This window comes from Solanum pennellii, chromosome 7, assembly GCF_001406875.1.
Source record: "Solanum pennellii chromosome 7, SPENNV200".
Taxonomy (NCBI): Eukaryota; Viridiplantae; Streptophyta; class Magnoliopsida; order Solanales; family Solanaceae; genus Solanum; species Solanum pennellii.
In genome coordinates, this window is record NC_028643.1 from 70,075,729 (window position 1) to 70,102,762 (window position 27,034).

A 27,034-nucleotide genomic window follows, 5' to 3' on the forward strand; every position below is an offset into this window, starting at 1 on the left:
ATATATATATATATATATATATATATATATATATATATATATATATATACAGATGAAATGAAAAAATTAAGCGAAAATGAAATCATAGTACCAGCTACGAAGAGTTTGTTATTGGGAGGTAGAGAAGAAGATGAAGATGAAGGAGGAGAGCAATACAGTCGTCCATTCACAATATTATTTGGGAGTCTTACAACTCTTCTCGACAACTCTATCCAAATTCCCTTCATTTTTTCTTTCTTTAAACTTGCTTCTTCTACAATGTTCTTATTTTAACATCCAATATTTGAGCCTATCAAATGTTTGATAAATCACTATAGAAAAAGACTGTTTAACCTCATTGATAGTGTTATTTTTTGAAAAATGAAAAACTAGCAATAAACTAAAATCATTCACTCCTAAAAAGTAAGAAGTATTTTACTAATTTACTCTTAATAAAAAATCTTTACAAAGAAGTTGATCTTTAATAATAGTTTTTTAGTTATAAGATTTCATTTATTTAAAGAAAAAATAAACTGGAAGAGAAAAATCAATGTATTCTAAATTTTGTGAAACAACACTTATTTTGAAAGAATATGAAAGTAGTTAAACAAAGGCATGAAAAGTGTACACTTTGGCTACACAAAATTCTAATGCTTAGTAGTAAAGAACATCTCTTTTAGCTTCAGAAATGTGCTATCTGCTAATATAGAGACCATAAATCTACAGCAGGACAAACAATTTTCTCAAAAGATAATGTTGAATAATGTGAAAAAAAATTTTCCCGTCCAAGAATAAGATGAACAACTCTCCGAGAAATAACCAGCATGTTGTGACTGTAAGCAAGTTTTAGCCATCTGCTGAGTCCATTTGCTATATAGGATGAATGTGCTTTGATGAAAATGTCAAAGGAGCAGAAGTTCGAGTTCAGATTTGGGAATCAATTAAGCTTTGGCTCCCAACTCCAGCATTAAAGTGTGATTGGTTTCATTTGATGTTGGGCCAACAAATTGAAGAGGACCTGCTCGCAAGTACATAAACAAGAAAAAATAAGCACACAATTAACACAAGCCATCCAACACCTATGCAGAACCTACAAATCATCCTAAATAAAAAATGTGTAAACAGGGGAGCGTTGCTGGAACCAATGTTCTTTGGTTGCAACTACAACATAGCCAGTGTAATAGCTCAAGTGATGTTTGAGAGTGTACGCAAACCTTACTCCTACCTTGCATGGACAGAGATATTCTTTTAGATGGAGTGTTCCTTAGTTGTAGAAGGAAAAAGGTGTGTCAACAGGATAATCAGATATATGATTTGCTAACATCATTATGTTTTATCACTTGATGTACTCAATGACGATTCATTGCAGAGAATATGTTACTTGGGAGGCAGGGTGTATCAGTGAGGAGGGTATATTGGCAACCATACCCAATAAAGATTGTGCCAGATGAATCAAATTAACAAGGATATCAATAGCCTAATTAGCTCTGTATGTGGAAGAAAAGTCTCAACGTTGTGGCTAGTGCATGCTTTTAAAGGTTAAAATTCAAGTATTGAATAAGAACTTAACACGTTTCTACAAACAATATTAAAGATATACCAGGGCTGAAGTATCGATTCTTTAGAGCCCACTCTTCTCGCAAGGAAGCAAATTTTTTGAAAGGAGCACCTGTGAGTTGAACAATTGTGAGGCTTTAACTACCCAAAAGTTACAGCAGAACGGATTATACTAAAAAAATACTCCCTCGTTTCCATATTGAATGAATTTTTAGGCTTTTTTCATTGTTCAAGATGGATGTTTGAAATCTTCTTAATATTTGCCCTTTCATTTATTCAAGTTTTACATTTTCTAGGAGATAAATTTCACTACTTATAAAGTTGTATTTATGATTTCACAAAGGGTAATAGTGGAAATTATGGTTTAAATTATGTCCTTGAATGTTTTTTTAATGTGTACATTGCCTCACAAATTCAGTTAATATGGAATAGAGGGAGTAGTAAATAACCATAGCCTGTATTCATAGCACTGTGGAGCTTTTACCTTCTAGTTCCACCATTGCCTTCTTAATCACAGGCTTGAACTTACCTGCAAAAGTTTGATCACTTCATCACAAATATAGCATGGAATCTTAGCCAAAACATGACAGGTCTGGAAGGCGAGGGCGGACCTAGTGTCTATGTAGGACCACTACTTTTCGCTCTGAACTTTTATATATATCTGAAAATCCCTGGATCATTGGTACTTATTAAGAGAATCGAACCCTCAGCTTCAAATGACCAGTGGCTATAGTGGAAGCTACTCAAACTAGCTTTGAGAACTTGAATTGCTGATTCTACATCCTAGATCTACTCGTACTGAGAGTCTCATAATGTCATCGAGCTAAATACTACACTAATTAAATATCTCTTAACACTCTAAGTGCTTGTGTCTATAAATTTGTTATGGATCATCATATAAACGAGGCGTATCAATCCCCCCGAAGGCTCAAACAGAGAATCTCTGAAGTGTGAATCATTCATATGATGTAAGCAAGGTACTTTTCCGTTATTATAATTACTTGTGCAAACATTTGGCTGTTCCTTGTCAATTCAGTTTTTCTTTTGCTTTGTTTTGGAAAATGGTTTCCATATACACTGGAAGAATAAGAAAGGCACTTGTCCTTAGTTGACTATTGCCTGAATATATTCTATAAATGACTAAGTAGATGCTTCAGAATAGAAAAATCCGAATAGTTTCTTTTAGCATTAAGGTATTCAGCTAAAATAATTCAAACAAAAGAGCAAGAGTCTGAACAGAAAATTAGGCACTTTGCAGTTCTAAGTCTTTTGCTTATCAATAGGGAGAATACACCATAACACCATATTCAATGAACAAGAAGAAAGGAGGTTAATACCATGTCTCCTTTCGACATCCATCAAAGATGTTAGTGCTGTTCCACCGACCGTCCAGTCTTCAACTGGAGCTTTCAAATTTCCCACCTATATATGAACAAGTGTGTCAGTATAAATTGCAATTAGTCTAAGTTCCAGATGTACAACATAAAAGATAGTTAGGTAGAAGGAAAGGATAAAGAGGGGAAGACAAAAGGAGGCATGGAAACACCGACAGAGGAAATCAAGCCTGTTTTGCCAGACTGAAGAAGTGCTCCAGCCCCATAACCCAATGCATAGCAATAGTTGGAGTCAAAATTTGAAGGCAAACCACATCTACCCTCGTAACTACAAAGCAAACAGAGTCAAGTAAGAACTATTATAAGGATAAATTTAGGAAAGCAGTTCTAAGTACTAGTACTAATTATAGGTTATTAAAGCAAAGAGCACAGGTCATATGTAAGTGGTATCAATTACCCAAAAAAATGAGACTGCCCTTTAAATTGTTTGGTATATGAACCTTCCTTCCTCTTGCTTTCAAGTTCAGCTTCCACCATTTGAATAAGCATTTTCTCAGTTTCTATTTTGGCAACCTGTAGAAATTGCAAAAGAAAATGTACTATAAGAAAAAGAACATAGTATGGCTTGACTAAATGAACAATTGTCCTATTTTCCTGACTTCCATCGAACTGAAGGAGAGTACCTGGACATTTCCATGTGGATCTCTTTCAAGAAGTAACTGCTCCTGAATTGCTTGTGGTAGGAGTTCAAAGAGATCGCGAGACTGGCTTTTGAGTTTCTTTTTCCAACTGCCAGCTGCATCAATAACATCATGAGCCAGGATTTCATTGAGCTCTGCAATCAACTGTTGCACCTGAAAATAAGAGAGATAATCTTAACAACACTTTATTGATTATTTCTGTTCATGATGATAAACGAATCAACTAAATCAGATGCAAAAGACAGAACAAGCTGAAAGGAGAACTGAGTGAAATGGAGGTAACCATGACCAAAAGTTATATTACAAGAAATAGAGTGGAAATATGATTTCTACAGTTAAAAGTTTGAACCTCTGGAATGAAGTCAATCAGGCCTTCGGGTATTAGTATAACCCCATAATTATAACCAAGTTTTGCCCGTTTACAAATTACTCCTACGATGTAATCTGTAACACTTTTAAGTGTTTGCTTCTGGGCTGCAACCTGTGGCAAAACAGTACCTTTGTCAATGTCAGGAAAAAATCACGAAACAGTTTCTATAAAGTTAATTCTAATAACATACTTGGCATGATCCTCTTTACATAATAGTGTTCAGAAAAAAAAGTCATGGAAATGGAATTTTAATGCAATTAATCATATCGAATTCTCGATGGCATGCACTGAAGTCCCTACCTAATAATTTAAGTGGTAAAGTTAAGGTTTTTCCTTAGACACAGTATACAATAGAAACTTAGAGAAACTTTTAATAAAATTGAACTTCCAAAAATAACCATTACTGCAAAGAGTTTCTTCATTACAAATTTATTCAAACCGTGCATTTGTAATGAACTTTAGGAGAATACTGAATTCTCTATTCAAGTTTTCGGCACATATAAGTGTAATATGTTGCATACATGCATGAAAAATATGTTCAATGATTTGGAAGACAATTACCTCTTCGCCAATGATGGTAATATTAGGATGGGTTTGAAGAGCACACTCCAATGTGATGTGTGATGCAGCACGACCCATAAGCCTTACAACTAGAGAAACCATAAATTACTTGATAAGAAAGAACATAAATAATACTATTGAGAGTTAAAATTAAAAATTTATTTAGAAGAAACAAGTCCTAGTTCTCAAAGTTAATCATGTATAAAGTAGTATCCCAAGTTGTCCACAATTTATGTACTTACAGTGATAGTATTTTCCTGTTGAACGAGCATCTATCATGACATTTCCAATCATTTCTGCATATATCTGCACCGGAATTGTGAAGTTGGATAATCTCTATCTATACATTCCACAGATAGGAATAGCCTACCGAAGTTATCAAATTTGGGTGATAATATGTCATTACTAAGAAAACTAAGAAAGCAACAAGGTTTGGGTAAAATTCTTCCATAACAGTTTGAAAATAAGACAGACATAGCATAAAAATATTCTGAAGTAACACCATTTCGAAGTGTTTCTCGTACTAGAAGTAACAAAAATTAAAGGTCAAGAGAGAAGTGCTACCTAGATATAATTTATAAAAATAATGTGAAGTAAAATGGAACTAAGATTTCGGAAATAAGGCAAAAGGGAAAACAATTACCTTGCAAGCAGTATCAAATCCGAAACTAGTAGGAACTTCTTTGCATTTCAAATCACCATCAATTGTCTTCGGGCATCCAATAACCCGTGTTTTCAGACCTTTACCCCTTCAGTCGCACCAAATAAACAAAGTTCTATGAGAAGAATGCCAATGACGACTACCATGAGCCAGTCCAATATAATAATAATACTTGCCTAAAGTTCTCAGCTAGAAGACAAGCATTTGTATTTGAATCGTCTCCACCAATCACAACAATCCCATCTAAGTCAAGTTTGTTAGCTGTTTCAGCAGCTTGATTAAACTGAAAAAAGAAGAAGAAGAAGAAAACAAAAACATTATGCAGACTGAGTTACAATGAAGCATAGTTTGCGTAGAATAAAAAGAAGAAATAAAAAAGAAGTTGATGGGTGATGAAGTGAAGAACTATCTGAATATGAAAGAAAAGAAAGATAACCTGTTCATCACTTTCTATCTTGTCTCTACCACTACAGATCATATCAAAGCCACCCTGTCAAGATATTATCAATCAAACATGTTCTACAGAAGTAAAATTAGGCGGTAAATCAAAAAGAGAAAACAATAAGGATAAAATATCCACTAAACCGAAGGCAGATGTTTAGCTTAATCAAGTTGCAAAATTCAAACAATTCTGATCAATTCATGGCAGCAGTCTCTTGGATAACCAGTCGCAGAAGAAGTAAAACACAACAGACAAAGCTTCTCAAATTGATGTATGCTGAAAATATACATGCCATATGGGGAGAAAGGAACTACCGTATTTTTGAAGGAACAAAAAAGGGAGCTTGAAAGCATTGCCAGAGAAATAGTTTGTGTCTTCAATGTGCATTACAAATTTACTACAGAAACTCATCGTCCAAATTGGAAGTCAATTTGAAGTTTATAATGATACATCTAGAAAGGTAGCATTGATGTCTAGGATGATAAGAGTGTGTATTCTCCTTGAGATTAGTTAGCTGTGACATGCTATGCTAAGCAACGTGATGTCCTTACTTGGCGATTAATGAAAATTTCAATTACAATAAAAAAAAAAAGAGTTGCAAAGCTCCCACGTCAGAAACTAAATACGCTGCCATCATATTGTTACAGATAACTCTGGATAGAAAAATATTTTTTCCATAAAAGTCCACAAGCATAATTTGCTACAGAAAAACTGTTTGGAACAAGTGCAAACAAAGACCATGTATATTAAGTGGATGATGGAAAGTAAATTTCTTACTTGATTTCTGTAAGGATAAACAAAATCCGCTGTCAACTCTACATATTTACAGTTCATTATCCCTGCTGGACCTCCCTTGAATCCATAGAGTGTGCTATTTTTCGTTTTCTCCTGCAAATAGTCTAGAGAAAAATAGTCAACTAATTGCTGAGATACACACTTATGTACTAATATGTAATAACTATACATATGCACAGAACTACAAAAAAGTAAATACCATTAAGTAAGAACTATTGGAAAAGCACTCACCAAAAATTCCAGAGATGACATTGTGCCCACCAGGAGCCTGTCCTCCGGACAATACAACCCCGACTTTAAGAGTATGATCCAATGCAGCTCCAGATGTGTGACCTGGAAGTAACGACACGGAAGGCTGCCCAAACAGCTTTGGAAAAAGCTTTGCAATTTCACCTACAATAATGATGTTAAAATGAATATGAAGCTAAGCATGAAAAAAGGCTTTTTTGTAACACAATATTTAGCGGGTTCTATCTCTTGGGCTAATGAGATCGGAAATTGAACATGTGTGATGTCTTTATATGGAAAACTTACCTCCATTTTGAGCAGAAAATTAGATTAGCCTCGTTTGTTTGTCATCATTTGCTTCAAATTTTTAAACTGGCTATACTTCATTAAAGCTCTTCAGTAAAAAATTATTTTATGAGGAATAGTACCTTGTGTTGGTGCTAGATTCAAGACAAAATTAGTTCTAATCTTCCCCACACCACCTAATTTGGCACAGAACTCGCGGCCATCTCTGGGAAAACCACGCGACTAATAATAACCATGCACCAACTAAAAGCCCAAGTTTGTGTTTTTTTTTATATAACATTTTGGATAATTTTTATTTAGTCCAAGATTAGATAGGCCTAACTTTGGTACCAAGTATATAAGAAGATAGAGTCCTTATAAATCTACTCATTTACTAGTTTCTTATACTACCACATAAATAAATGCTTCTATGTATCGTATTATATGAAATACTGTTGGTATCTAGTGGTCGTCACCTACCATTCCTATACAAGCTGACACAAGCATATAAAACAGGAATGTTAAGGCTAATGAGTTCCCAAATATATAATGATGTCAATTCTTTTGTACCGAGTTATGAGATAAGAGTGTCATATTAAATAGAATGAATGAAATCTCAGTGTTACATCCTTCTGTGTGTTTTTTTCAAAAAAAGTTTCAGATCATCAAACATCTAATCAACTTATATATGGATGCAGGCCTATTATCAAATTATGAAGCTTGCCAATTAATCGAAATCCATAAAACTATCTAAAAATCAACTAGAGACCAGAGTAAGAAGTTAGTAATAATGCTGATGCTGCACATCAAGTGAATGTCAGATTATTTTCCATTCCCTTGCACATTTAATGGTACACTTCTTTGTTTTGTTTTTGATTACATTAATTCAGGGCCAACTTGCGTGCATACACAACAATAAATAACTCTATCCACCAGGGCTTAAAACAGATGAAAGAAATCACCTCGTGCTTTTTGTCTCTGCTGAGGTTTGAACAACGATACACATTTTTTAAAATAGGAAACACAATGGATGAACTAAAAATTCAAAAATAGAAAGCAACTACACAATTGAAAACCGAGAAATAGCACGTTGGAATCAGTTAAGTATTTTCCTCTAGAAAAAGTGAGACTAACCTGGATTTCCAGCGGCGGAACTAGGAGGGCCATCAATGACTGAAAAGGGCTTTTTGAGGACAGAAGGCAGAGGAAGCGATACAATGAGACGGTTGTGTTGGACTTCGCTGTACGACGAGGTCGATCGTCCGGGGCCGACGGCAGTCGCTGCCATGTTTTTCGTGCTTAACTAATTGGAAATGTGTGTGTGACGAGAAGGAGAAGATGAGAGATGTGAGAAAAATGTGAAGTTTAATTATTATTTTTTTTCAAGTGAAATCGTAGAAAGTGGAGAGTTAGTTATGATTTTGAATGCTGCCAATATTGAACTATTCTAAAGCCGGGTAACTGGTGCTATAGCTATTCAGGGGCTCGGGCTTGCGCCAGCAGCTCCCTTCGAAAAAATACTTAACTTTTAGTAAATAATAATCACTTACTTTGAAATTTATTGTACTAATATTTGGTCAGAGTATATATTTTGTAAAGACCGCATTTTATTTGAAATTTATTTATATACATGTTAGAAAGTATTTTTCAAAAATTTGGAATTCTGATCATGCTTCTAAAATCAATTTATTTTGAAAGAAAAAAAAAAGACTCAAAAGTGCTTAACAGAAACAGTATATTTGGTGAGAATTTTGAAGTGTAAATATCACGTTGCGCTTTCTGAATTGATACTCTCATAATCCTTAGAACATCCAATGTATCGGGAAAAGAAAATGAAGGTTTTAATCTAAACAGAAATCAAGACTGGTTGCAAATTTGTATTGACGTCTTTGATAATTGAATACAGTTTTATATTACAAACTCTGGAAATGAATGATTCATTGAAAGCTAATATGCTGTATTTAAGCTTCCACCTTCTCGTCTGCTTCGAGTTTCTTTTCCTTGTTGTCGAGGGTCAAATCCTTCCAACTCCCGAGCTCTTCTGCAGAATCCTCAATACTGCTAAGTTTCTGCACCTTGTATTGGTGTTTCATTGAAAATGCAATGAAAATCAAGAAATTAATTACTCCGAGAACTGCTAGCAACCAGTAGAATAAATCCAGTTTTCCTTTGTTTAAATTGCTTTTAAGCCATCTTCCTTTTGTTGCTTTCTGTACAACGAATACTAGCAAACTACTCACGAAATATCCCATCGAGAGTGTGCTGAGAAATAGGCCTGTGCTCATAGATTTCATCCCTTCTGGTGCCTCCCTGATGAAAAACTCCAGCTGTCCTACATAGGCAAAAGCTTCCCCAGCACCTACAATGAAGAATTGAGGCACTAACCAAAATGCGCTTATCTTGAAGTTATGATGGATGGCATGTTCCCTTCGTCGTTTTTCTACCAGAGCTGAAGCTACCATACCAACAATAGAGAGTAGTAGTCCAATTCCAACTCTCTGAAGGCTTGTGATTCCTTGGCTGTTGTGAGTGATTTTTCTGGCAATACGTACTGTGACCCTTTCGTTTATGGAAGTAAAGAGAAGTATGCTAATAAAGAGGAACACGGATAAGGAACCTGCAGGGACAGCAAAGTTTCCAACATTCCGGTTCATGAAGGTAGCTTGTTCAATGGTGAAGGTATTCATCTGAGAGTATACTGTCCAAAAAAGTATGCATGTGGACCATATGGGAATCAATTTGAGCACCATTTTCACTTCTTCGACTTCTGTAACTGTTGAAACTATCCAACGATTCTTGCTATTCTCATTTGCAGCTGCAGAGTCATCAAGAATGGCTGCCTTGTCAAGACACCTATTTGATAACGAGTACTGGTTAGCTTCTATATATATCAAGTAATTGTTTGATTTCTTAATTTTTTACTAAAACTACTACATTCAGGTCAATCCTGGCCGTATATGTTAAAATCTCAGCAACTTACGACTACATTATGATGCAATTGCCTGTGAATATAGTACCGTGATGTCTATTGCCCATTTTGTGAACTCTCTTTGGTATGACTAGATTTGCCTAGCGATACCGCGCTTCCATCCTATGTTGGGATGGTCTAGTCCATGATCGACCATGCTTATTGTTGTTTTGCATCGATATTAGATAGTAATAGTCTTATTTGGTTAGTTAGATAAGCTTACCTCAACATATGTGTATGTGGGACTTTCGCATTGTGATATTCATTCAAGAAGCCAGTATCAGAAGGGTAACTAAGCTTTCTCTTCCTCCAAGCTAAAAGCAGAACCCTCCATATGATAGTCAAAGGACTTCCTTGAGGCTTCTTGAATCGATACAACGTCGTTCCACCAATCAATACAGCGACCCCGAGGACCATTGTGCCTGCTGATATCCCATATCCCCATCCTCTTCCTACATTGTCTTGTAAATACACCAACACAGTCACTGCAAACAGAGAACCAAGGCTTATGCAGAAATAGAATCTGTTGAAGAAGTATATCATGGACTTGTTCTCCTTAGGATCTGATGAGTCAAATTGGTCTGAACCAAACCCGGAGACATTTGACTTAATTCCACCACCACCAAGAGCTAGGATGTAAAGCGCCGTATAGAGAAGAGCAAGCTGCTGGCCACTGGCTTCAATGCAGTGACCACTTTTTCTTGGGTTACATTCAGGGGGCTTCATGCCTGGAATGGATGTCGCCAATGTCAAAAGCGTAACCCCCTGGTTAGACACAAGCTCTCGTATATTAAAACAGTACTTATTTAATGGACAATAACATGTAGAACAAGTTCTAAAAGAAACAAGATTTACATGTAATTCAGTTAAGTATATAGCAAATCTTTTACCAGTTCGAAAACTAGACATATAAGCTAACATATTGTCTATTAGTATGAACACCATTTCAGATTTTCCATACGAAATAACTTCTCTATCTGTAATCTGCTCAAGAATCTCACCACAGCAGCAATTGAAGCAAAGATTCCAACAGTCAGATAACGTCCGAGTTTAGCATCTGCCAAGAAACCACCTAGAAGACCAAGAAGATTAAGTGTCCCCATGAAATTGGTGACAATGTTGGCAGATTTGGAGGATGGAAGATGTAAATCTCCAACTAAGTACGTGACTAAATTCATCGAAATCCCCATAACACATACCCTTTCTGATAGCTCAGTTCCTACAATAAAATTAATAACTTCAGTTATGCGACTACAAAAAGCATTACACACTCAAAATATTAGACAGAGTTCTCTGTTAGGAAGGTCACCTAGGATAAGTCCTGCAGCTAACCATCCCCCTGTCCTAGACTTATCCACCGGATTTCCTCGAAAATCAACCAGATTACCATCTTCTGCACCATCTTTTCCAGCATGGTTATCAACCAAAACCTGTACATGATTAAATGAAAGTTTTGATGAGATATGTAAGCAACAACAACATAGACAGTGTAATTATTCCACAAGTGGTGAGTCTAGGGACGGTAAAATGTACGCAGACGTTACCATTGCTGTAATAGAGAGAAGGAGATGATATTATATTTGGATTCTGAACTTTCTAGTTTAAAGAAAAATATGAGGATAAATGATTAGGCCAAAAGATAGAAAAATAAACTATAGCAGCATTGCCACATATGTGTTCTAAAGTTGGAAGGTATTGACTGATTGCATCAGGTTTGTTTGTATTTGGAAGCATCATTTTGTGGTCGAAAAAAGTTTACAATTCATTGATCTATTAGATTGATAAGAATGTACATTGGTCGTTCTTATCTCTTCACAATGGGACCAGTACTTGTCACAGTTTTAATATTTACATTAAAGCTTTTGACATATGCTAGATAGATGGAGAAGCAGTTGATATAGGTTCGTATATACATATATCGTGTAAAAATGAAGATTTCTTGTAAAAAGGATGTATAACGACTAAAAAAAAGTTGTTAGGACGGAGAAGTCATGCTTAGTTGTGAGGTGAAAATCATGTTAAATCACAGTAACAGAAGAAAAAAAACTCTTTTTTAGTTTGTTAACGTATATTTTTTTGTTGTGATTTCTCGTGTTACTGGAAGAAACTGTGTACTGTGTATAGTAAGATTCAAGCATCTTTGATGTTCTTTCCTTCCGTGAACTCTTGAAAAAAGGTTGTGTCAAATTATTGAGAAATCTTTAACTTTTGCATTATATCAGGAAAAACTAATTAAGTAGGTTTATTAAAGTTTAAGCAAACAAAAATAACGTAAATGTTAGTTTTGATTATGTTTTTGGTACAATAAAATCGATGATGATTATTTGTTTTCTGATTTAATTTGTTTGGTCCACCTAACTTATTTGGACGTATATATTTGCTTATTTTCTCTCATAATCCTACCCAGGCCCCTCATACATGGTCCTTTCCTTATCTTAGGTTTCTGTTCTCTACCTCTCATTGATACAGTTGAGAACAAATAATATGTCAAGAAAATCAAATATGCTAATAATACTGAAGTTTGAAATGTTGTGTTCATTTTCACACGTTACAGAGCGTGTTAGGTCCGGAAAATATTTAGATGTCATGCGGAAAGTAACTAAACAAATCCTGATTACGAAAAGAATCAGTCAAATGTGGAGACTTTATGTTTTCTTTTTTGAAAAAATAAAACTTATTTATAGATAGAAACTCAAGGGGCAAAGTTTTATTTAATTAATAAAGCAGCAAATCAGCAGAATTACAAAAAGACATATTTCTACGCTAATATTACCATTGTATGTAGTATCAATTATTGATTAATAGTACTGGTAACAGGTGTATCAAACATAAAGAAAGAAATGATTGGTGTCACTGCTTCATACAACTATACATTGGCCTCTAGCTAGCTAGCTACTAATTAAATAGTTTCAGCAAATACACTAGCTGGATATCGTCCTATTGGTAGTTGGGTATTTTTTGTTGGGTTTAGCAAGTGTGAATGGGAAAAGAAAAGAGAGAATATGAAAAGTGAGGGAACTATTTTGGAGGGAAAATGAAAAAAATCATTTCTCCCATATCGGCAAAAGAAAGGGAAATTGTTGTTTTTATATAAGGAAACACTTCCATTACTTCTTAAAGAGCTAAAAAGAAGATGCCCCTTCGCGCTGTCGTCGTCGCTCGCTCGGCTTTGGACAAATTTATTTAATCAGTTTTTGTTAAATCAAATAAATCCTGTTAATATTATTTCTTATAAATTTACGGGTAACGCTAACATTCCTAAAAGTTGTTACTCTTTCCGAAAAGACAGACACATTTTTCTGAAAATTTGTTATTTTTTTTCAAAAGATACAACTTTCTGGTCTGAACAGATTTCTCTGAACAGACACGTTTCTTGCTAAAAAATGGCTATAAAAGGAAGTCAATTTTCGATTTTTCAAACACTGAAATTTTCCTTCTCTGCATATATTTTTCTCTCAAATAAATCAAAGTGTCGATCGACTGAGTCTGTGTGACTTGTTGTTGTTTTGAAGTTCGCTGAAGTTAAAGAAATTTGAGGTACCGCTATTTCTTTAACAGGTTTAATTCGTTTTATCTTGGGAGAAATTAATCCATAACCTTGGGTACAGTGAGGGGATTAAATTTCTTAAGGACACACGGTAGTTTCTGTGGACTCAGATTACTTCTTGTGTTTTATGTATTTTCTGCTTCATCTTATTTCTGTTTCTGTTTATTGGTTAACCTTATAAATACAGGTTAAAATAACATTTTTTTTTAACATGTGAGCGTGAAACGCTATATAGATCGAGAATTATCATATAAAATTGAAACGAAAGAATACTATAGAGAGGCAAAAGCTTATTATTTATTACTATTTCATTTTGGACCACACAAAAAGGCATATCCGAAGAGATTTCATAATTTCTTTTAAGGGAAAAGGGTCAAAAATTCCCTCAAACTATATGAAAGGAATAAAAATGTCCTTCGTTTATAGATTGACTCAAAAATGCCCTTATCGTAAATACTTTGATTCAAAAATGTCATTGTAGTCAATACTTTGGTCCAAAAATACCCTTATAGTAACTAAAATGAATTAAAAATGCCTTTTTCCAAATAAGTATATTTTTTTCTTTTTAACTAAATTTTTTTCTTAATTAAATTATTAGAGAACTATGATCTTGTTTTCTTTCTTTTAAAATCACTTTAACAAATAAAAATGTAGTATATATGTTTTTCTTCACAATCTCATCTTATCATTTAAAATAAAAATAACTTCATATAAGATCTCGACAGATAATATGTGTTATATGTATAAGATCATAGTATATTCATCATTAATTTATATCTATATAGCGATAGAAAATAATTATAATAAAATAAAAAGTATTTTCATTAAAAAAAATTTTGATATGAAGATAAAAAATTTCTAATTTAAAAAAATATCATTAGAAAAAGAATGTGTTAAAAAGAAAATAAATAATATATTTGTTTGAAAAAATGAGCATTTTTTTACCTAAAATAACAATAAGGACATTTTTGGACCAAAGTATTGATGAGAACCAGACTACAACGGGAGGGCATTTTTATTCCTTTTGCATAGTTTAAGAGGATTTTTTATCCTTTTCCTTTTTTAATTAAAAAAGGGTAAAAAATAACTATTAATTTTGTCATTTAGAGTCGATAATGGACAAAAATCTTCTAAAAAGAAACATCACACATTGGAGCCTCATGGTGCATGGATGAGGACAATTTGTATAATGAAAGCTATTAGTCTCTTGTCCTTTTCAAATGATATTGTTCTGATTCTTTTGACCCAATCCTACTTAAATATTTCCCAGAAAATTTAGACATGAAAATTGAAATGCAATAGTCTAAAAAATACCATTTCATTGCTTGTGTAGCTTTTATCCATTCTTCCTAAAAAAAATAATCTTTTTCCCCTTAGCTTAATGGGTTATTAGGTGGATCCGACTTTGGATTAAGATTTAACTAGCTTGGGTTAATTATACTAATAAAATAATATCAAGTAATTATATTTCTACATCCGACTGTCAAAAACAAAGTATTTTAAGGCCAATATGTTGACATCAAGGTCAGTTTAAAGCCAAAAAATTAAATTTTACATCAAACTCAACAGTTAAAGGATATTTAAAGCCCTTTTTAGTTTAATAGAAAAAAAATGCAAGGATTTAATACATAAGTCTCTTACTTGCATTATCATATATGCACAATTGGGGTTTACATTACACAAGGTATGATAATATCATATGGAGGCTGTTGCCAAATTTAGCCACCATAACAAAACCCAAAAAAAGAAAAACACAAATAGTTCAAAAAAAAAAGATAAGTAAACATATTCTATAACTATAATATTTTTTGTGTAATACTAATAATATTTTATATTTTAGAAAGATGCAATTAATGGTGCACTTAAAAAATAAAACTTAGCAAAAATACCCACAAGAGGTGCTGTATTATATGTACAAGCCTCTGTTTGCACATAATTTGCTCTATCATCATTAAATTCATCTTGATTATCAGGCCCACCAACAATTGCCCCAATTAAAACATTTGGGTTTGGCCCATTTTTGTTGTACCAATAATCATACCCTTGTGTACATCCAATAAAGCCTTTATTCTCTCTATAAGACACAATTGAGGCCCCTCTATGGTGTACTCTTTTTGGATAATTTGGCCCAAAACCCACAAGATAACTCATGTTCTTTGGGTTTGAGCCCAATATGTAATCCACTTGAGATTTAGCAAAATTGAATAGTTCTTCATGATCAACTATTCCTCCATGGCACACGATTCTTTTGTCGAATTTTTTAAGGAAATCTGAGTAGAATGTGAGGAGGAAGGCCGCGTTCGATACGTATTGCATGTTGTTCCATTGACGGACGTATAGTAGTCCGCCTGGGGTACGATCGACGTTGGTGGTACCGTTGTTTTTGTTGAGACATGAACATATGTAGTGTTCGGCTTTTGAACGATATTGTTCTCGTATGTGAATGTGTTTGTTGTATTTTTTCTCCTGCAGTATCTGCATTGAAAATTTTATATAATTACGTTTCAGTCTCGAATAAGTTAGACATTTATTTTTAGGAGTAAAAAAAAGAAAGATACCATCAAAATATTGTCAAAAGTATGGGTCATGTGATTCTAGGCAGTGGGTTGTCAAATCAATTTATTAGCTATGTCTATAATACCATTTTTGAAGGGATGGGATTTTTATCATGCTAAAAAAGAATGTTCTATTAAATTTTGAATTTAATTATTTATAAAAATACACTTTGTGCTTTATTATTTTTATTACATCATATATAAAGATATATGCAATATTTATTGGGAAACTTCAGGAAGTGGAGTCAAAGTGGGGCAAATGATCTGTTCATAATTTTTCATAATTTTCAAGTTAGGTAGATGGAAATTCAATGTTGTGGGAACTCAAACCAGCACTGTTTTCACCACAAATATTACATCATATCATATGCAAGAGAAAAAATATAAAATACTTTAAGCCCTAATCGACTCAATAAAGAAATTAAATTAGAGTATGGAGTAGCTAGAACAAATATGAGGTAATTCATCCACTTTTTTCTTGTTTTTCCTATTTTTGCTTTAACCATCTGATTTGAAGATCCCTACATTAAAGGTACTGTCAAATGACCTATGAATATGCATGTGACATTGTTCTCCAAGGCCCCTATCTATGTCTTTATCAACCACATATATTTAGTCCTTCATTTATTATGATACCTTAATTTGCCCTCACACATAGCTTTCTATCAACTTTAATACTACACACCAATAACGATTGTAGTGGAGTGAGAGGTATTAATTTATCCTTAGATACAAATCGCCACTTTGTAAGGAAGTATTTTATCCCAAAGTAGAATTTGCTGGCGCGAGTCCAAATTTAGTCGGACATCAACCAGGTAGAAAACAATCTTTATTTAACACTAATTGGTTTTCCATAAAGTTAAAAGCATATCCCACCTAGAAGTAAAAGTATTATTCCACATTTGACTCCTAACAAAAAGCAACCAAATGAGATTTGACACAATCACTCTTTTACTTTAAAAAGTGTATACATTCTCTTTTACATTTTCTTTATATAATACACGTTTTATAAGATTTTGAAATTGAAATATTGGAAGCTAATGCAATACAAAACATGCTGGCCCAACAAATTCAAACATTTGAAAAAGACTACACTATTCACAATATTTCATCATGACTCAGATATGAACACACAATAATAATATTTTTGAAAAGTTCGATCAAACACAAAAGAGTTAGTGTCGGTTACCTTAGAAGCAATAATTTGTAGACCAGCAAATTTAACATCCCAACTGAACTCAGTAATAGCCCAACCAATACCTCCAAACGAATTTGCCTTGTTAATTACATACTCCAAATAATCTTCTTTGTCGGTGGCTTTGTATAACCACAATGCTGCCCACAACAACTCATCTTCGTACCCACTCACTGATGCATAATAATTTTTCACTACTCCCACACTTTTGTCATATTTTCCTCTGTACTTGTCACCAAACTCAAATAACTGCATCCAAGTTAATTAAATAATATCAATCAAATCGATCAGTACATATAACTTAAATTTGTTAATTAAATCATATTACCTGTTGGGCATGGTGCAATAGTAAGTGAGAGTAATGCGGATTACTTTTCCTAAACACAATAGAAGCAGCTGCCATTGCGGCAGCTGTCTCCCCGGCTAAGTCAGAGCCGGGGTTATTCTCGTCGATCTTAAATGATCGACGAGAAGTCGTCATGTCTTCCGGACGTTGCCAACAGTAATGATCAGTATCTCCATCTCCAACCTAAATATCACAAATTTTTAATTCCATCCAAAAAAATAATTATTTATAAATTGTGTTTAATTTAATTGAATACCTCAGCCCATAGGACATTTGGACTAGTATGTGCTTTGATGAAATAATCAGTACCCCATTTGATAGCTTCAAAGGCATGTTCAATTTCTCCCGAATACGAAATCTCTTCACCATATTCAATAACACTCCATGACAACATTGTTACTGTAAATGCCATTGGTAGACCAAATTTCACATGGTCACCAGCATCGTAGTAACCTCCAACTAAATCAACCTACATTGTTAATTTCAAATTAAAAAAAAATCATTAATTTCTCCGTATAACTTATATCTAAATCAAATGTTTGTACTTACTCCTTCTTCTAAACCATCAGTTAAACCAGAATGGTCACGCCAAGTGACACGTTGATTGTAAGGTAATCGACCGGATCTTTGAGCTTCAAAGTAAAGGAGACTCTTGGAAAGAGCATCTGCATAATCAAAAGCTATAGCAGAAGAAGAAAAAATGGTGGAAAATGAAAGAAGAAGAGAAAAATAGTGCAAATAAAAACTCTTCATGATGATGGAAATTGATCTTTTTTTTTTCTTTCTTTGTTTGTTTGTTTCTCCTTCTACTGTCACTCCTAAAGAGGTTTTAGGAGTGAAGAAAAAGGAGAAGTTATGAGCAAAAGTGTGTGCTCTGTTTTTTTTAGTGTAGTGGGGGGAATCTGTAGATGTGTAGTCTATAGTCTAGTGTGTCACTTTCCTTTAAGGGCCCGTTTGGCCATAAATTTTGCAAGTAAAACTTGGGGAAAACTTGGCAAATTTTGTTTGTCCATACACTTTTTTATTATTTGGCAAATTTTTTTGGCAAATTTTCCAAATTCCCAAATACTGGAAAAAACTAGTATTTGGGCCAAATTTCATTATTTGGAAAGTTTTAGAAATTCAATTTTTACCCTTAACTTTTTATTTTACAAAAATAATATATTTATTGACACCAACCAATTCAATTAGCTCCCCATCTGCCAACATTATTTAGTCTTAATGCACTAGCTACTAAATAAAACATGAATTGCTTTTATTTTATTTTGGTAGATAAATATTACGTTGTTGATGCTGGTCTACGGAACACAAGAGGATTTTTAGCTCCATTCAAAGGAATGCGCTATCATTTGCAGGACTACCGAGGAAGTGAAAGAGAGCCTAAGAATGGAAAAGAGCTATTTAACTATAGACATGCTTCTCTGCGCAATGTGATTGAAAGAACTTTTGATGCGTGGAAAAGTAGATTCAGAATACTAAGACAAGGCATGAACAACTATGAATGTGACATGCAAGTGAAAATAGTAATTGCTTGCGCTGTATTGCATAATTTTTTACGTGAACACCAAAGTAGTGATGGAATATTCAATGAATATGAAAATGATGATATGGTTGTTGATGAAAGTGACGAACTATTGGCTCAGGGTAACAACATCGCTCTAGCTTCTCGATCATCTGATTCGGAAATGTAAGCTCATCGATAAGAGATTGTTCATAAAATGTGAGAAGATTATATTAAAGAATAGGTTGAACTCTTTCAGATGAGAAAGCATAGGTTCTTCAGTGATTGCAATATTTATCTCCTTTTGTTTTCTTCTCTTTTTTTTTCCTGAATTTATATTAGTTGTATTTTCATTACCATGATTTGTACCAAGACCTTTTCACTATACGAATATTTATTGTAATGATTCTTGTTGATTTGTTGCGGAATTCATAAATCTTGTTACATGAGATTTCTATTGTGCTATGTAATACAAATTTATGGTTAGTTTGATAGTTTTAAAAACTTATGGGTATAAATCATATTTCTTAAAAAAATGAAATATGTTTCTCAAATTCTATGGCCAAACACATGGTAAAATTTCACCCAAATTTTCATCCAAATAATATTTGCCAAAAATATTTGAATATCTATGGCCAAACGCTAGCTAAGTAAAATGAAAATTCTTGTTGGGGGTTGTGGGGGTGGGGTGGATGGGGGGGGGGAATATGGTTAAAATTCTAAAATTGTAACGGTTTGTTACTTGAATTTGTTGGTTTTGAAAATGGAAGCTACAATATTTATTATCCCCATGTTTTATTTTTCTTCGTTTATGATGCACACGTCACTCTTTATTTTCGATCCTTTTCGAAAATAATGTCATTTAATAATTTTGTAATATCAACTGTAACAACTGAGTACATGTGAATTGTATTCACTCTTACTTCTGTTATAGTCTGGATATGTCTCGTATCAATTGATTAGATTCAGTGGAGTTTCTTCTTCGGAATTGTGGTGAGATCCTGTTTTTCAGATCGTCATTAGTCTCCATCTATTCTTTTTAAGTCTTTAACTTTCTTTTTCGAAGACTTGAAATGTATTTAGATTGTAGAAACGTATTAGATGTTCTTTATACTTGTGTTATCATGTTTTGGCGATACTCTTTGTTGTTTTTCTATTGTTTGTGGTCTGACTTTCCTTCCAGAGTCTCCAATGTGTATTTTTTTCCCGGCTTATACACCTTTTTGGATTTCACAGTATGTGTGTCACTATGACCTCAACTTTTGGATTATGACAAAATAAAATATTTTAGCCTCGTAAGATTGAGAAGTATTACAATATATTTTATATATTTTTAATTTAAATTCGTAGAAGTGAGAAGTCTGATTTACTCTTTAAACGATATCTAAGTTAAAACTATATTAAAAAAAAAATTGGAACAACGAGAATAGAATAGAATAGGAGTATAGCCACCTTTTAATTTTTCTTCTCAACGTGATTCGTGTCCCTGATTTTGGGCTAAGACCTCATTGCACTGTCATTATTCTTATAAAAATAATACTGCAATCTCCCTGTACTACTGCGTAGGTGTTGGTTCAAAAAGGAGAAAAAACAAAACTAGAGAAGAAAATTCATCCATTATACTCTTTAGAATGAGTTTAAGTTATTCACACAAAACTGTCGGTTGGTAATTAGTTAGAATTCATATTTTGCATGAAATAACATATATAGTCATGCAGATTTTTAAGTTGCAAATTAAGTATTGTATTAATTTTATATATGAATAACTAACCTCTTAACGAGTTACCAAATATAGTACTTATGTGTGATACATAACTTCCTTTCAAATCAATCACCAAACAAACTCCTTAATTGTATGAGAAAATAACATAGATGGTTACAAGTAAGATGAGCTAATTTAAACACCCTAATTACGAATAAATTACAGCAATAATTATTACGGTAACTTGATAAAACTGATAATTTATAATAGGTGAAACTTTATTGATAGTATAATTTGTTTAATTTTTATTGCTAATATTTATCATCATCATATAAATAGTACTCCTTTTGCAGGATAAAGAAAGATTATAATCTAGATTTATTTAGTTAAACTAATTCGTTTCAGGTATACTCTTAAAATGTTGTAAACATTTGTTCGTGCTGAGCTATCTTTATATGATTTTTTCAAAATGTCTCACAAGTAATCTTGTGACTTATGTATGTAGCTTACCCGTATTTTTAACGATCAATATAAAATTTTGCATGGCTTTACTATAATTTATGACTCTCCTTCTCAAACTAAGTTTTTCGTGGCTCATTACCACAATTCACGAGTAATATTAATGATAATTAAAGCCTATAGCTATCTTCTTCTATAAAATTGTCTCCAAGCTACTTTTGTTATTGTGAGGGTGGTAAATCGAGTTGCATGACAAGTTTTTGATATCTCCAAGCTATTTTTGTTATGGTAAGGGTGGTAAATCGAGTCTTATGACATTTTTTTCGATATCTTTATACATTTTTATTTAATTTAATCATTCGTTTTGATATCAATTACCAGATAAGTTCAATTCAAGATTTGTGTCCTATCTAAATTCGACCCAAAAGCCTGATTAAATTTAAATTTTGCGTTCATAAGTCTCATATTGAGGGGGTAAATGGTTCCTAACAAAGGTGATTCATTATTTAAAAAACCCAAATACATACTCTTTAATTTAAAATAAAAAAATACTTATCACTCTATCATAATTTTTATCGGTGAAAATTTTATATATGTACGAGCAAAATACACATGTGGAACAATAATGTTATATGTGCTTGGCGTTTTTGTCAACAAAGTGAAAAATCTACGGCCAAATGTTACTCGTTCGAAATTTTTTAGTTGTAGTCCCCGCTTTGAATAATTTAAGTTGACTGCTGCCGACACAATATTAGTACGATAGAGTATTTATATAATAATTTTTCATTTTAATTTTTTTGATATACTTTAATTTGACACAAAATTAAGAAATAAAAAAATATATTAAATTTTGTTTAATTTAAAAATATATCAAACATATTAGTACATTTTTTAGTTTTATAATTTAAACTAAAGCATAAAGTAGATAAAATAAATTGAAAGGAAAAAGTGTATATATATATCTATTGGCCTGCAACCCATGCGGAAATTATGTAGAAATTTCCACTCATTTTTAGGAATCGGAAGACGAGCTTCTGATTTAAATAAATTAACAACTTTGCATGTTGTCAATTATGGTAATTTAAATGCTGCTCTTAAAAGATATTTCTCACTTATATTCCAAAAAATAAATATCTTTGTCGTGTGCGAATTAAATCTATCGTCAAATAAAATTAAAAGAAAAATCTTTGTTATGATTGATTAATTAAATAAAAAATAAATTTCATAAATAATATTTATCTAATTCAGCAAGGCGAATATTAAAGGGCGCAAAAGTGTTCATCCAAACTTGCTTTATAAAAATTTATACGATACTAAATATTGACCTTATGTAAGACTCGTTAACGAAAATCTCACATTCGCAGTTCTCCTTACCCTCCAATGACCAACTAAATAGTATGGATTAAATTGATTAAACTAAAAATAATAATAATAACGTTTAGAATTATGCATATACAGTACCCAATTAAAAAAATTATGACACGATATTTTTATATATATATAAAACTGTTTCCTTGTATTTTTCATTACATAAGTCACTTCATCCTAAATTCATACACCATATTTAAGCAGTAGTATAGTTATAGTACGACATAAACGAAGATTAAAATATAAATAAATACAATATTATTTTTGTTATTTGTTAGTCAACCTTAGATTTAGGAGAAAGGGATGTGTTTTCCGATAATTAGGACGAAGATCTAGGTAATTGAAACCACCATTTTAGAGAATATACTTCAATATTATTTTATTTTTTTTTACAAAATTGGACCCTTTGGTCAAAACTATACAAGAATGGTGGACCTACTTTAATACAAAAGAAAAATAAGATAAAGTTTTGATTACAATAATTATCAATTAGAGATTTGGTAGTTACTAACATTATGGCGTTAACTGTCTTAAGTTAATTAGGCCATGACACACATATGTTATTGTAGCAGACCAAATGATAACACGAGAACAAAAAAATAATTAAGCTCCTTTTTAAATAATTTTTAGTTACTTAAGGTGTGTTCCGGAGGTGAAAAAATCTACTTTTTTCATGATCCTTTTAGTTAAACAAATTTAATCCCGACTCAAAATTTGAGGTCGATGAACTTACAGACAGAACTAAAAATTTATAGGTTCGAAATTTTAATTTAAAAAATTATTGTATTTTTTTTATAATTGTAATTTTCTTTCTACAAATTCAGAATTTGAATCAAAGTTTAAGTATTATGTCCAAGCCATAATTTGTACTCTTATTTGTCTAGATTATACATAAATATTTTAAAATAATAACATTTTTCACTTAATTATTTTATATAAAGAAAATGAGTTAAAAAATTCACCTATTTTTATGGGAAATATTTTTTGTCCTTAAAAACACACCTTAATCTAAAACTAAGACGTGTGTTACTCCGGCAGACCAAATCATAACATGAGAGACACCAAAAATAATACATGTATTCCTTTTTCATTAACAAGCCAAAAAAAGAAAAAGGTATATTTATTTATTTTATTATTATTATTATTATAATAATCAATAAGAATAATTGGGGATGCTTAACATTAAATGCACGCTTCTCAAATATAAATAAAAACTATAATATATAATACATGTATCCCTTTTTCTTTAACAAGCCAAAAAAAAAAGGTACATTTATTTAGGGGTGGGCATAAATACCGGAACACCGAAACACCGAATCGAATCAAAATTTTTCAGAATTTCGGTTTTGGTATTTCGGTTTTCGGTTCGGTATTCGGTTTAATTTTTTGTATTTTCGATATTTTGATTCGGTTTTCGGTACATATTATTTTGAAATTCGGTATTTCGGTTTAAACCGAAATATTATATTATAATTTATAAATTATATTATATTTAATAATTATTAATATTAAATAAATTTTTTTAAAAAAATAAGAAACCCTAAGTCCCTAATACCCTATCATTTTGATTTTTGACTCTTCCTCACTCCCTCATCCTCTCCTCTTCAACAACTCTTCTTCCTCTTCTTTTCTCCTCTCCTCTTCAGCAGTTCAAGTTGTTCAACAACTTTTCTTCCTCTTCTTTTCTCCTCTTCCTCTTCTACTCCAGCCGGCGTCCATCGTCCACCAGCAGCAACGCCGCCAGCCGTCGTCCGCAGCAGCAGCCAGCCGCCCAGCAAAGCAGCAGCAGCAGCCGCCCAGCACAGCAGGCAGCGCCGCAGCAGCAGCAGCAGCCGCCCAGCACAGCAGCAGCAGCAGCCAGCCGCCAGCGACAGCAGCAGCCAGCTGCCCGCGACAGCAGCAACCAGCCCATTAAAAAACCGAACCGAATTAATAAAAACCGAACCGAATTAACAAAAACCGAACCGAATCGAAATATTTCGGTTCGGTNCCGCCAGCCGTCGTCCGCAGCAGCAGCCAGCCGCCCAGCAAAGCAGCAGCAGCAGCCGCCCAGCACAGCAGGCAGCGCCGCAGCAGCAGCAGCAGCCGCCCAGCACAGCAGCAGCAGCAGCCAGCCGCCAGCCGCCAGCGACAGCAGCAGCCAGCTGCCCGCGACAGCAGCAACCAGCCCATTAAAAAACCGAAATAAAAAACCGAACCGAATTAATAAAAACCGAACCGAATTAACAAAAACCGAACCGAAATATTTCGGTTCGGTTTTCGGTACGCAATTTACAAAAACCGAAAACCGAAAAAACCGAAAAAAAAACTGAACCGAACCGAAATACCGAATGCCCACCCCTACATTTATTTATTTTATTATTATTATAATAATTAATAAGAATAATTGGGGATGCTTAACATTAAATGCACGCTTCTCAAATATAAATAAAAACTAATATATATTCCTTTTTCTTTAACAAGCCAAAAAAGAAAAGGTACATTTATTTATTTTATTATTATTATAATAATCAATAAGAATAATTGGGGATGCTTAACATTAAATGCACGATTCTCAAATATAAATAAAAACTAATATATATTCCCTTTTCTTTAACAAGCCAAAAAAAAAAAGGTACATTTTGTTATAAATTCATTGAATAAGTGGATAGTCCATAAGGTTGGTACATGAACAATCATCCATATTCACTAGATTCATGAACCGTTTTGGATAAAAATGTATCTATTTATTATGATACTTAATATGATGACTTTTGGAGTGATTTCTCACTCTATAAATAGGATTGTTCATTCACTATTGTATACATACAGATGAGACTTACATACACTTGAATAAAAAGAAAATTTCCCTTCTTCTATCTACTTCTCTTGTCTTCTTCTCTTTATGATTATATTCTTATGAGCTTGATTTTATAACACGTTATCAGCACGAGTCTCTATCTAATTGAGAGTGAGTTCTTGTTTTTCTTTAGCTCATATTTTGGTTGATCTCGTTATGAAGATCAAAGTATTATATGCATAAAATCATGTATGTATTTTCTAAAATATTTTATGATTTAGAATAAAATAGTATTCAGTCACTAACAATTATCAGGAACCGAAGACATATACTACTATTGGTTGAATATGACATGCTATACAAAACTTCTTAAATGGAAGAAGGTATAAAATTTTAATAGCATGAGTTTGAATATTATTTTGATTGTTTTGAAAGACTCAAAGAATAAATCATGTTGTACTTCGGTTTATTATACCGTTGGTTAAGGGTAAGACGAAGGATTCAAGTTTCATCGCACAAAAAGGGTAAGACATCAGGTTAATATCCGGATGCACCATAATGAAAAATATTTGAGGATAAGACGATAGATTCAAGTTCTATCGCACCAAAAGGGCAAGACATCAATTAAAGTTTTGATGCACCGTGATTGGGTTCAAGTCCCATAGAATTATGGTGTAACACGCCTTATATGAGTAAGACATTGAGTTTGAGTCAACGCACCATAGCGATGATAAAATGATGACTAAGAAAAATAATATATTTTGATGAAATGTCTTGAAATTCATCATATTGAATTTGCTCCATTCCTTGAAAAGAATGTGGTAGCAACATGTGATAACTCTGAAATCCGCCTGTTGAGTTGCTCCATTCAATCATATGAATGTGGTAGCAGTAATGATTAGTCTGAAAGATGACAAATAATTAATGATATGAATAAGGGCATGGATGGACAGAATTATAATAGTCATCATTGTGGTAATGATAAAAGGAAAAACACTATAAGTTCTTCAAATAATCCTTCAAAATGTGAAGACAATTTTTATTATCAAAATGGTATGAAAGGTCATTAGACTTGTGAATGTTGTCAACCCAATAATTTGACAAGTTTATAAATCCTCTATCATGATACAAGATGATAAAGTGATGGTACACTTAATCTTTCAAAGTGATGTTGAGGTGTGTCATGGAAATATGATGAATTTTAAAGCCATGACAATGTGCTTATAATGCAAATTTATGAAGTACATATAAATAATTAGTCCATTCCTTGAAGAGAATGTGACTTGTGATGAGTATCGTGAATGCTCGACCATTCCATAAGAGAATGGGTCCAGATGTGATAAATCATTATGGGTTGGATATATGCCACAACTCACCTCTATGGAAGGTTTGAAAAAAAAAATGATACATGTCACTTCTCATCTCTACGGGAGATTTGAGAGGAAATAAATTTTATTTGGCAGAAATGGCTAATTGTATTGTACGTTTTATACGTCACTATGGTATGTTTATTGTGAACTACCGAAAGGGCAAAAGAAAGAAATAGTTCTTGCCTATAAGGATTGTGGTCATTATTGTGTGGCAATACAAATTTGTCATTGGTTGTGTACCTATGGTACAACAAAAGTAAAGCAAGAAAGACGTCTTGCTCGTAATGATTTTGACCATGACAATAATAATATAATTTCCTCCTTGAAGGAG

The 27,034-nt window shown here is 32.9% G+C and overlaps 4 protein-coding genes across 4 annotated transcripts in view; all 4 read right to left on the reverse strand.

The window, feature by feature from the left end:
• LOC107024611 (glycine-rich RNA-binding protein 4, mitochondrial-like) overlaps positions 1-418 on the reverse strand; it is a 2,614-nt gene extending 2,196 nt beyond the window's left edge. The window contains exon 1 of the mRNA XM_015225597.2: positions 92-418. Within this exon, the coding sequence (XP_015081083.1) occupies positions 92-227 (136 nt within the window). The 5' untranslated portion in view covers positions 228-418. The remainder of the gene's footprint in view (positions 1-91) is intronic.
• A 123-nt stretch (positions 419-541) lies between these two features.
• On the reverse strand, positions 542-8,373 carry LOC107024513 (pyrophosphate--fructose 6-phosphate 1-phosphotransferase subunit beta-like). The gene is made up of 16 exons (XM_015225501.2): positions 8,048-8,373; positions 6,632-6,793; positions 6,383-6,504; positions 5,600-5,653; positions 5,340-5,446; positions 5,146-5,251; positions 4,745-4,808; positions 4,503-4,591; positions 3,921-4,052; positions 3,554-3,724; positions 3,328-3,443; positions 3,087-3,198; positions 2,874-2,958; positions 2,021-2,065; positions 1,580-1,648; positions 542-997 (listed from the first exon to the last, which is right to left on the reverse strand). The coding sequence occupies exons 1-16, from the start codon at positions 8,199-8,201 to the stop codon at positions 921-923; spliced, it is 1,665 nt and encodes a 554-aa protein (XP_015080987.1). The 5' UTR covers positions 8,202-8,373; the 3' UTR covers positions 542-920.
• A 387-nt stretch (positions 8,374-8,760) lies between these two features.
• LOC107025854 (protein NRT1/ PTR FAMILY 6.4-like) lies at positions 8,761-11,633 on the reverse strand. Its single transcript, XM_015226623.2, has 5 exons — positions 11,426-11,633; positions 11,191-11,311; positions 10,883-11,100; positions 10,105-10,646; positions 8,761-9,766 (listed from the first exon to the last, which is right to left on the reverse strand). Exons 1-5 carry the CDS (start codon positions 11,426-11,428, stop codon positions 8,875-8,877), a joined length of 1,776 nt encoding a protein of 591 aa, XP_015082109.1. The 5' UTR covers positions 11,429-11,633; the 3' UTR covers positions 8,761-8,874.
• Positions 11,634-15,048: 3,415 nt separating this feature from the next.
• On the reverse strand, positions 15,049-18,427 carry LOC107025855 (endoglucanase 11). The gene is made up of 5 exons (XM_015226624.2): positions 18,074-18,427; positions 17,781-17,993; positions 17,507-17,707; positions 17,173-17,427; positions 15,049-15,903 (listed from the first exon to the last, which is right to left on the reverse strand). Exons 1-5 carry the CDS (start codon positions 18,275-18,277, stop codon positions 15,265-15,267), a joined length of 1,512 nt encoding a protein of 503 aa, XP_015082110.1. The 5' UTR covers positions 18,278-18,427; the 3' UTR covers positions 15,049-15,264.
• Positions 18,428-27,034: the final 8,607 nt, after the last annotated feature.